Raw genomic sequence first — 12134 nt, 5'->3', positions numbered from 1 at the left:
AAGTCTTCAAAGTTTCGTGTCTATGATCCATTTTAAGCTAATTGCTACATAAGATGTAAAGTTTAGGTCAAAGTTTGTTCTGGGATTTCTTTCTTCTAAGACTGTGCAGTGGCTCCATTTGTCATTTGTTCAAAGAACCTTCTCTCCTCTGTTGAGTTCCTTTTGTACCTTTGTCATAGTCTGTTGGGCATACTTGTGTATGTCTGTTTCTGGTTTCACTGATCTGTGTCTTCCCCTCTGTGGTGGTCTGCTGCTGTGATCCTACAACTCTTATTTTGTTAGCCCTGATATCAGCCAGTGATAGCTTCTACTTACTCCTCTTTTTAAAGATTGTTTTAGCTACTTTAGGTGTCTTTACATTTTTCTTTCAGTTGTATCTTTTTTCCATAAAGTTTTAAAATAAGCTTGTTTATACTCATAAAAAAATCTTAATTTTGATGGGAATTGCATTCATTAGTATTGATCTCTTTAAGTGTGTTTTGAGTCTTCCATCCGTGAACATGGCCTGTCTATTAATTTAGTTCCTTGATTTTTCATGAACACTTTGTTAAATTTATATATAAGTATTTCATTTTTGTTTTTTTTCTTGAGAATGAATTATGTTCTGCTTCTACGTATGTAGAATAATTCTGAATCTGTCCTGCACGTTATGAATAAGTTTAGAAACTCTGCATTCTGCTGTAGCCCTCTGAAAACTACTGTTTTTATTTAGCAGGCAGTTTACTAGACTGACATAAAGCAGCCGCAGCTTAAATCTCAGTTCAGTGTCTTTGGTCTTAGCACACACATGACATGATTTAGAGGTCAAGGGAAGATTTGGGCAGGGTTCCTCCCTGAACTGGGTCCCCCGCTTGCTGTTTTTTTCTGGGATTTCCCCACCTTACTTTCCAGGGGGTGTGGTTCTCATTGTGTCTTTCTTCAAGCCTTTTTTTTTTTTTAATTTTAGCCAGGCTGCACAACAGTCTGGGGCCCTCTCCTCAAAGTCATAAAAAAAGAGAAAAATGCTCCATACTATTTATTCTTCTGAATGTCAGCTCTTCTTGATTTGTTTATTCTCCAGTTTTCTGGTAGTTGCCTTTAATTTATTTTAGTCAGAATTTATAGTTGTTATATATGGAATGACCACCAATTTTATGGAGCTTTATTTTCAGGTCACCCAGTCTACCATATTTGCCAGAAAAAAATTGATGTTATTACACTTAGAATAAAGGAAGAAATCTTTTCTTCAGTATTGTAAAATGGCTGTGAAGGAGAAGAATGTGTGGGTTTGAGAAGGGAAGGAACTCTGTAGCTTTCCACTTGCTTGTTAAGTAACATTGGTTGTCTTTTAACTTTTTAAATTGGAATATAGAGAGGATGTTATGCTAAGCTTAACAACTTGTGTTATGATAGCTATTGGGCATGTAATCCCCATGAATTTCTGAACAGGGATTCTTCCTCTACCTGAGCTGTACTCTCATTTTTCTGATAAAAGGTGTATGCTGATCCAGCATACCATGAGAGACAGGTTTTTGCAAGAACCTAGAAAAGAATATGCATTTTCCTTTTTAAGCTTTTCTCCTCAAAAGGCAGAGTGAAGGAGTCTTTGACTTGATTGCCTAAAAGTTTGAAATCTTGGGGAGAAAAAAAAGAAAAAACATTTCCTTTGCTCTTATAGGAATCTCCTCCTCCTGTGGAAAATTACTGTCTACCAGGAGCTGTTGCATTTCTTCAGAATAATAAGGAGCCTGCACCACTGTCACCACAGAAGAGGAGAGCTGCTGCGGAGAAGAGCAAGGTCAAACGACCTCGAATACACTAGTCAAGTCTGCCCCTTAGTTACCAAACAGGAAATGTATATTAATTGAAAAGCCTGAATGTTGCTGTGATGGATTGTGTAGCAATTTGAAGATATGTACCTACCTGAAGAATTTTGCTTTGGAATGTAAAGATGATCCCCGCCTGAAGTTTTTAACATCTGAAATTTTAATCACTGAAATATTGTTTTTTAATGAAAAGTTCCTGAAATAACAGCAAGAAAATACAACTCCTCAGCTGGCTTGTTAAACCTTGTGGATGTGTGCAAAAGGCTTTTGTTTATCTTTCTTGTAAATATATGAGGCTGTAGCTCAGTGGGAATTTTAGCAAGGTGATGGATTTTGCTTCATAATGTCTCCCTTGATCTGTAAAAAGAGTTATCAATTGGGCCTTTTCATGTTTTCCCTGATTTTTATCTTCTTATCATTTTACCTCTTTTTAACAGGAGCCTGAGCATAAGGTTTAACGAGGAAACTGGGGCTTTAAACTTCTGTGTGTGTGTATATATATATATGTATATGTATGTGTGTACAGATCTCCATGATGTTTGCCAAGTTTGGGCACCAAAACTTGGAAAATGTGACAATAAAGAATAAAAATAGTGACTCAAATTAGTATTAAGATGTGTTCTGTTAGCTCTGTTAAGGCACTAAAAGAGTTGTAAAACTTAGCTTAAAAATTAAATTGCTAATTACATTTCTGATATTTGTTATTTATGCAGAATTTTGTTCTATTAGATTGAAAAAAAAAAAAAAAAAACCTTCTGCTGAAACTGTAAAACTGCATTAGCTGTTATGATGCTAGACCGGAACACCACATACTATATGCATTAGCACCACCTTCTAACTATAAAAACACCTCATCTTGTCATAGAACAAATGAGAAAGTTAGGACTGTAATTTTGATGTTAACTATTTGTTTCCTAATGAGTCTTTGAAAGGGAAACTCAAACAGCAAAGGGGAAGAGTCTCAACTTGGACATGAACCCCTTTTGTGTTTATCAGAGGAGGAAGGAGTTCTGTCCCTGCCCCTTAAGTTTTGAGTTTCATCACAGTTGACACAAGGAGGTAGCATCTTAATGTAAACTATACTCCTGCCCTGCTCCAAAACCACATGGGCCTAGTTTTATCAGAACCATTTTTAAGTTAGCTAAATCACTTTGTAGATTGTAGGGGTTTTTTTGTGTGTGTGTTTTTGTTTTGGTTTGGTTTGGTTTTAGTTGCAGTTGGACACAATACCTTTATTTATTTATTTTTATGTGGTGCTGGGGATCGAACCCAGTGCCTCATGCACTAGGCAAGCACTCTACCACTGAGCTACAGCCCCAACCCCTGTACTAAGTTTGGAATCGATATTACTTCTTGAGGGGGCAGCTGAGCCTCCCTCCCACCCCCGCCCCCGCTGCTGCCATCTTGGTTGTGGTACTCACATGCTCTACCACTAAGCTACATCCTAAACCTGAACTTCTTGATGATCACACTGTTTCTTTCCATTCCAGATAAAATTACCTAATCTACTCTTTCTGCAAAAACTGTACTGTTCTCTTGTTTACATCTGACACAGCTGAGGCTCCAGACATGGTGTCTCCTCCCTAGCATCTGCCCATCTCCTCCCTCATGAACCACTTCAGCTCTGGCTGTGGTTCTTTTTTTTTTTTTTTTTTTTTTTTCAAAGAGAGAGTGAGAGAGGGGGGGAGAGAGAGAGAGAGAAAGAGAATTTTTAATATTTATTTTTTAGTTCTCGGCGGACACAACATCTTTGTTGGTATGTGGTGCTGAGGATCGAACCCGGGCCGCACGCATGCCAGGCGAGCGCGCTACCGCTTGAGCCACATCCCCAGCCCTGGCTGTGGTTCTTTATCTGTAAATGTCCTGATGCCACCAAAAATATCCTCTCATGTGCAAGGAGTACCAAGCATAGGTAGTTGTCTGTTTTTAAAATAAAAAATACTTATTCTTAATTTACCTTCAGAATTGTTACAGAATTTTAATGTGATGTTTAAATTAGCACCTTATAGTCCTCTGAATTTTTTCATGCATTAGTCTGATCTCCTCAGCACTCATTAATTCAATAACTAGTACTCATTAGCCCACAAGGTAGAGCCTGGGATTCAGGAGTAAACCACCTAGAAACATGCTCTCAGCACTTGGAGGTGGGAACCCTGAATGCAGACCCTACTTAATTATGCCCAGATTCAGCATTTATAGTAATGGACTGAATTGTGTCCCTCCAATGTTAATAGGTTGAAGTCAGCCCAACCTTGTGTATAACTAAAGCCTTGAAGGAAATAATTAAAGTTAAATGAGGTCAGAGGGTGGGACCCTAGTCCAGCAGGATTAGTGTCCTCATAAGAAGAGAGGGGAACATGGTGGCACATGCCCATAATCCCAGCTACTCGGGAGGCTGACGCAAGAGGATCATAATATCAAGGCCACCTTGAGCAATTTAGCTAGACCCTGTGTTAAAATTTTAAAGGGCTGGGAATATAGCTTGGTGGTAAAGTGCCCTGATACTAAGGGCAAGAGAGTTTAGAACTCTCCTGCCACCATCACCCCCAACTCCCACCTGCATGTACACAGGAAACTGAGGACAGGGACAGGCAGACATCCATATGTTAGAAAAAGCAGCTCCTGAACATAAATTGCTTTTTAAGCCAACTACCCTGTGGACTTGCATTATGGCAGGCCCAGCAAACTACATTACAGCGCACGACATCCTGGGGTGGATGCAGGCACGGGTTTGTATGTTCCTTTTGAGGTTAGAGCTGTCATAAAGCTAGATTCTAGACATGTGACTCCCCACCCCAATATGCCACAAATCCATGCCTATTATTTCACAGGCCTCTCGCCTGGAGGTTTTTAAATACACAGTTTGCTGATGTTACAAAGAGAACAAATATCTTGTTTTGTGGACTGGGTCTTTGTATCATTTATCCCCAAATCTTTCAAAAATGTAAAAACCCGGCTGGGGTTGTGGACCAATAGTGGAGTGCTTGCATAAGGCACTGGATTCAATCCTCAGCACCACATTAGGTAAATAAAGGTATTGTGTCCATCTACAATTAAAAAAATTTTTTAAACTTGTAAAAGCCATTCTTAGCTTGAGGCTTTGCAAAAATAGGTATTAGGCCACATTTAATCAACCTTTTCTTTCTCCCTAAGAATGTTCTTAAATTTAGATGGGTCAACAAGCAAGGCACACAGTGTTTTTGTTTTTTATACCAGGAATTGAACCCGGAGATACTGAACCACATCCTTTTTTTTTTTTAATTTTGCAACAGGATCTCACTCAGTTGCTTAGGATCTTGCTAAATTGCTGAGGCTGGCTTTGAACTTTCAATCCTCCTTCCTCAGCCTCCTGAGCCACTGGTATTATAGGCATATGCTACTGTGCCTGGCCCAACTGTTTTGCTGCCACACTATGATTAGTATTAACCACTTTGCAGAACAATTTCAAGCTTAGCATTTGAGGATGTGTAATGAAAATTGTTTTAATTTGAGGTATCTACTGGAGGAAGGAACCTTGGTACAGGTATCTATTTATGCATTTTCATGTCAAAATGTTCAAATTTAACCCTAATACCAAAAAATGAAACAGCCAAGAAGTAGAAGAAACACAAATATCCATCAAATAAATAAATAAATGAACAAAATGTGTTCTGTTTTACTATGTCAAGTTATACATAAAATTATTTGATGCCGCAGTCTTGGCTGGGCACAGAATCACGAGCCACTCAAGCAGGAACAAAACTTTATTTTTGAAAAAGCCGCCAGTACTCCGTAGGCGCCTGCAAGCCAAACCGGGTCCTCCCACTCGGGAGTCTGCCGGAACCGCGTGTCCCCCAGAACGGGGCCGGACCTCCCCCGGAATTTCCTCCTACTATCCTTCCGTAACATGAGTCCGGTAGCAGGCCAAGGTGAACAGCAGGAGCCCAATTTCCATATGAATGTAAATCTTAACAATCATATCATCTCAGTGGCTAGCTGGCGTCACTTTACAACCAAAGGTGCCATGCATCATTTATCTGCTTGTGGCTCCTAGCAATTTGAGACTCAAAATTTCCAGGGAAGAGCATAAATTCTTTTACATACACGCACACACGTGTATGTATGTGTGTATGTGTGTATATATATATATATATTTATATACATACACACATACATATACGTGTGTGTATATTAGTTTTAGGTGGACACAATATTTTTATTTTTATGTGATGCTGAGGATCAAACCTGGTGCCTTATTGCGTGCTAGGCAAACACTCTACCACTGAGCCTCAACCCCAACCCAAAAAACACAAATTCTAATAATAAAAGAATATTGAATATTCAACCTTAAAAAGAAAATCCTGGGGCACATCTGTAATCCCAGCAACTCAGGAGACTGATGCAGAAGGATCCCAAGTTTGAGGCTAGCCTCAGAAAATTAATGAGGCCCTAAGTAACTTATCGAGGCCCTGTCTGAAAATAAAGGGGCTGGGGATGTGGTTCAGTGGTTAATGCCCCTGGATTCAATCCCCAGTACCAAAAATAAAATAATAATAATAATAAAATAAAGAAAGAAACTAAGGGCTGGGGATATAGCTCAGTTGATAGAGTGCTTGCTTTGCATGCACAGGCCATGGGTTCAATCCCTAGCACCACCAAAAAAAAAAAAAAACTAATAAAATCTAGCAATTACCTTCCTATGTCAGAATGAACCTCCTTTCAAGATGACAGCTGAGGAAAAAGTTCTCTTTACAGAATAATTCCAGACAACAAATGATAGCAGCATATGATTTCACAACTCCAGGGATCACCAATAACTGCCCAAACTGCTGCACACAAGGCAAGTGGGGAATTTCATGTTAGATGAAGCTGATGACTCCTGAGCTCATTGCTTACTCAGGACAACCAGGTGTGTGGCCCTGAAGTAATACAACAGGAAGTAAAGAACAATACCTGTGAAATATTCTTTCACCTACACCTGTGAATCAGGCTCGAATTTGATCAAGCCGCCAAATATTAGGACCCACGATCAGTCAACACTGAGGAGACAAAAAATAAAGGGAGAAACTTTTTTAACACTAAAAGAAGTTATTCAATTAGTAAAAGGCAACTGCTACAAGGAGATTTAACTGCTGGCCAGTGGTACACACCTGTAATCCCAGCAACCCAGGAGGCTGAGGCAGGAGGATGGAAAAAAGTTCAAGACCAGCCTCAGAAATTTACTAAGGTCCTATGCAACTTGGCAAGACCCTGTCTCAAAAATTAAAAGAACTGGAGATCTGGCTCAGTGCAAAGCACCCCTGGTTTCAATCCCCAGCACGTGCGCGCGCGTGCACACACACACACACACACACACACACACACAAGTGCAGAAAGCAACTACTTCCCTAACCCTGAGAAGGGACTGGAGGGGTGGAGTCCAGAAAATTAAGGCTTCAGGCCTCAAATGACAGCAGTAACATCCTGACAATGGAGGCAGAAAAACTTCTAGGGGTCACAGCTGACCAAGCATGCCGCTCTACGAATGGGGGACCTTGCAGGGGAGGGGTGGTGTGGGCTGTTTCCGAATCATGAAGGTGAGCCACTGTGGAATACAGCACGCCTGGAAATAGTCCTTCGTCCAGCCCTGGAGTCTGGTGTCTCTATAGTGCCCTCTACTGACAATGTACTGATGATGGCTCCAGGTAAGGGCTGCTCTGAAATCCCACCTCCTCACTGCAATCAGAGCCTATCTCAGTGGCACCGGTAGCTAGCTAGGCGTGGTTGTGCACGTCTGTAATCCCAGCACCTCAGGAGGCTGAGGTAGAAGAAGCACAGTTTGAGTCCAGCCTGTGTGAACTCTTAAAATATTTTTTAGTTGTTGATGGACATTTATTTTATTCATTTATTTGTATATGGTGCTGAAAATCAAAACCAGTGCCTCACACAGGCTAGGCAAGTGCTCTACCACTGAGCCGCGCCCCGAGCCCCTGGATGAACTTTTAATGAGCTCCCATCTGAAAAGAAAAAATGCTGCGGGCCCAGCTCAGTGGTAGAGCACTCCTGATCAATCCACATGACCACCCCCCAAACACACACCAAAAAGAGGGGCACAGTAGCACCTTGCTGTAACTATAATATTCCAGAATGACCAGGTTTCTTCAATTACTTCAGTGGAAGAAAAAGTGGAGAAATTAACGGGAAGACTGGAAGAATTGCAATCCACTGCCAACAAACCAAATTCATTCAAAACAGCACCAGGAGAAAAAGGAGAATAGCAACACCAATGGGATATGTGACACTATGGAAATTTTTTTAAGGTATGAAAATGCTGATTTGGTGAAATATGGATGAAACAGAATAATCTGGGAGGCAGGGAAGGTGCCCTAGGCTGAGTTGCCAAAACTGGTAAGTTGGCTTAGGGAGCACAGGCGTTTACTATATACCATGTTGAGAGCCTGGAGCCAGAACTCCGCGAACTCCACCCTGGCAAAACGCCAGGCGCCATCCCGACTCGGCTCTCAACAGGCAGGGGAGAGGAAGTGCCAACTCCAGGCCCCAGTTCTCGCCGAGGGCTGCGTCTGAGCAGCTGCAGGCTCGCAGCCCCCTCTTGCAGGGTGCGAGACCCAACGCTGCTCGGACGCGGGCGCCGGGGCGTAGCGGTGGCCGCCAACGCCCCGCCCCGCAGCAGCACAGCGCCGCGCCGCGAAGCAGAGGCGACCCGGCTCCCGGCCTGTGGCAGGAGAGGCCAGGCAGCGCGCCCAGGGACCGATTCCGTGAAGGCTCTAGGAAGACAGGCGCAGGGATCGCCTCCTCCGCCTCGATCCTGTCCCTTCCTCTCCCGGGTCGCCGCTGCAGCTGAACCCAGTAGCCTCTTAGCGCCCCGCGGCTCCAGGTTCTCAACAATACCATTCTCTGTTCCCCTGTATTTGTAATTTTTCATCGTAAAACATTATAGACACTAAAATTTCACCGTTGGCCATTTAAAAACAGAGTAGTATAATTCGCCCCAACATTAGGGACTTTATGCTACTTTGAGAGACTAAGAGGGCAGACTCCCAAACATCCATACTGACCTTGGGTGAACAGGACAGAGGGCTCCTTCAAGCCAGACTCAAAGGAGTTTTTTCCTTCACTAGCTTTAAATCTGGTGGGAGGCAAGGAACAAAGCCTTATGGTTCAGAATATACTGAGTCAAAATACCTGTGTGGCAAGCCTCACTCCTTCCTTACTAGCTTGAATTTCGGCAAACTACTTAACCTTTGAGGACCTATTTTACGGGGCAGTCAGGAGGTCAGGGATAAACCAGTCAACATTCCTTACCTGTTCACTTGATTAGAACAGTACCTGGCCCAAGATAAAATACTCTATTTATTTTGTACTGAGCCATGAGCCACATGCCAAACCCTTTCTTTTTTTGAGACAGGGCCATCCTTGCTAAGTTGCCAAGGCTGGCTTTAAACTTGTGATCCTCCTACCTCAGCCTCCCAAGCTGCTGGGATTACTAGTGTGCATCATCATGGCAGCAGTGATTTTTAAAAATTCCAATGACTGCCAAGCATGGTGGTACACACCTGTATAATCTCAGCAATTTAGGAGGCTGAGACAGGAGGATTCCAAGTTCAAGGCCGCTTCTGCAATTTAGCAAATTCCTCAGCAACTTAGTGAAACACTGTCTCAAAATTAAAAATTAAAAAAAAAAAGTATGCAGCTTAGTGGTTAAGTGCCCTTGGGTTCAATTCCAGTATCAATCAACAAAACCCCAAGGTCTGATACAACATTCTTGTCAGGCTGGAGTCAAGGTATTAAAAAAAAGATGTTAGGGGAGAATGAAGGAATAGAACTTTGCAACCTGCTCTTCACCCACACTATTATGGTACCACTGAGGTTGGGAGTCCTTGACCTCCAAAGTTCTACTCAGTTTCAGATTTTTAATAATAATATAAAAAATGTACTGGGGATTGAACCCAGAGGTGCTTTACTACTAAACTATATATCCCCAGCCCTTTTGAGAAAGGGTCTTGCTAAATTGCTGAGGCTGGCCCTGAACTTGTCATCCCTTCTGCCTCAGCCTTCCAAAATTGCTGGGATCACAGGCTTGAGCAACTGCATCTAGCCCCACATGACTTTTAAAAAAGCAGAGACTGGTAAAAAGTGACCTGCATGCCCAGTTGTGGTGGTGCAAGTGGCTGAGGAATTAGATGGTCACAGGGTTCTGCTGCTCTCATGCTTGTCTCTGATAGTTAATAAGGGTCATTTCACAGTCACCAGGGGGAAATGCAGAATTAACAAGTAGCCAGGAGTAGTGTAAGATAGATAAACATTTGTAGTAAGTGAAGTCTGCAATGATCAGATCTACTGTCAAGACAGAAGCCAAACAGAATAAAAGTATTGTTAGAGGAAATGAGCAGCTACAGAAATTATATTAAGAAGTGATCTAGAAATTAAGACAAATTTTTGCCAATGGTCTTTATAGTGATAATTACTAACTAGAGACATGTGTACCTATCAAAAGAATTTAGTATTAGTTACAGGTCTCCCCCATTGGCTTTATTATCCATTTCCACATATTTAGCAGTATTCAAAAATGCATTTAGAAACAACCCTTTCTGGGCTACTGATGCAATTCAAGTGATTTCTTATGTTCTCAAATTAGTCCCATGACACTTTTCTGATGCCTTCTAAGGAAGATAATTTATTGACATAATAATTTCTAAACTTTGCTGTAATTTAGGATAAACTTCAGAACTTGAAAGTCTCTAAACTCAGGCCATACCCATGCTAATTAAACCATGTCTGGAGGTGGGAGTCGAACAGCATTTTAAGGATCTTCAAGTTATTCCAAAATGCAGGTTTGAGATCATGAACATGATCTTGCAGAATTGTACCACTTCTCATGAAGAAAACTTCTCACACAGGTAAAAACCTTTAGAGATTGGCTTCTTAGGGCAGAATATGCTGTTTTCAACTGCAGATTAAAAGGAAGAATGTGGTCATGTGCACCTGAAATCCCATGTACTTGGGAAGCTGAGACTGGAGGGCCGAAAATTAGACAGCAGCCGGAACAAATTTGTGAGGCCATTCTTCAAATAATAAAAAGGTCTGGAGACCTAGGAGACCAGATCCAATCTCCAGTACCACATAAGAAACTAAATCAATAAAGGTGCTGGGCAACTGGATATCCACTTGCAGAATGAACCCGGACCAACAAAATTCACACACCAGAATGACTCAAAGATCTAAACAAAAAAGCTGAAACAGACTGGACTCAAAATGGAGAATTCCATGCTTCAGACACATGGGAGAAAGTATTTGCAAACTGTGTATCTGATAAGGGAGGGACCTAGAATATATAATTCTTGGCAAGTCAATAAAGACAAATAACCCATTTAAAAACTGGCAAAAGATCTCAATATTTTTCCAAAGACAAATGGTTGGTGAGCACTTGAAAAGATGTTCAACATAATTATTCATTACAGAAACATAAACCAAAACCACAATGAGATTCCAGTTTACACCCTCTAGGGAGGCTAGAATCAAAGATTCTCAGACAACTGAAGAGGATACGGAGAAGTAGGATTCCTCAGACTAGGTTGTTGGGAATTTAATAGGGTGCAGCCACTTTGGGAATTTGGTAGTTCCCCAAAGTATCATATGACCCAGCAATTTTATATCTAGGTACATATCCAAGATAATTGAAAACAAGTTCTCTTTCTCAAATACCAAAAAAAAAAAAAAAAAAAAAAAACCTTGAAAATTTAATTTAACATTGATCATAACAAAACAAAAACCATCCAAATGTCCATCAACCCAGGAATGTATAAACATGGTATATTTATAAAATTGACTTAAAACCACTGATCTGATACATGCTACAACACAACATGGGCAAACCTGAAAAATGTGCTAAGTCAGTTAAAATTGATGTCAATATCCTGAATAGGGAAACTGAAAAATCCTCTGTTGCCTAAGGTGGAGGATTTGGGATTGGGGTGACAAGTAACAGTTCAGAGGTGGGGAATTTCTTTCTTGGGTGATGAAAACACTCAGGAATGAAGAGTGAAGGTGACTGCATGTCCTTCAGAATATGCTAAAAACTACATGAACTGTATTTTTTTTTTTTTTTACTTTTAAAAAGCGGGGTTAAAAAAACTTATGGAGAGGGCAGGGGTTGTGTCTCAGTGGTAGAGCACTTGCCTAGCACATGAGAGGCACTGGGTTCGATTCTCTGTACCACATAAAAATAAAGGTCCATCAATAACTATACTTATGGGGGAAAAAATCAGTAAGTTTATAAGGTGGCCAAGAAAAAAGCCTCAACTGAGTACAATCAAATAATAATCAACAAAGCCTGAGATAGGAGGATCAAGT

General features: G+C 41.2%; 1 protein-coding gene across 1 annotated transcript in view; it reads left to right on the top strand.

The window, feature by feature from the left end:
- Positions 1-3439, top strand: part of TOPBP1 (DNA topoisomerase II binding protein 1) — a 65446-nt gene extending 62007 nt beyond the window's left edge. Inside the window, exon 28 of the mRNA XM_081300774.1 lies at positions 1658-3439. Coding sequence (XP_081156900.1) covers positions 1658-1801 — 144 coding nt within the window. The 3' untranslated portion in view covers positions 1802-3439. The remainder of the gene's footprint in view (positions 1-1657) is intronic.
- Positions 3440-12134: the final 8695 nt, after the last annotated feature.

The sequence above is a fragment of the Spermophilus citellus genome, assembly GCF_964194105.1.
Source record: "Spermophilus citellus genome assembly, chromosome: 7".
NCBI lineage: Eukaryota > Metazoa > Chordata > Mammalia > Rodentia > Sciuridae > Spermophilus > Spermophilus citellus.
This window is presented reverse-complemented; position numbering and strand designations above follow the sequence as displayed.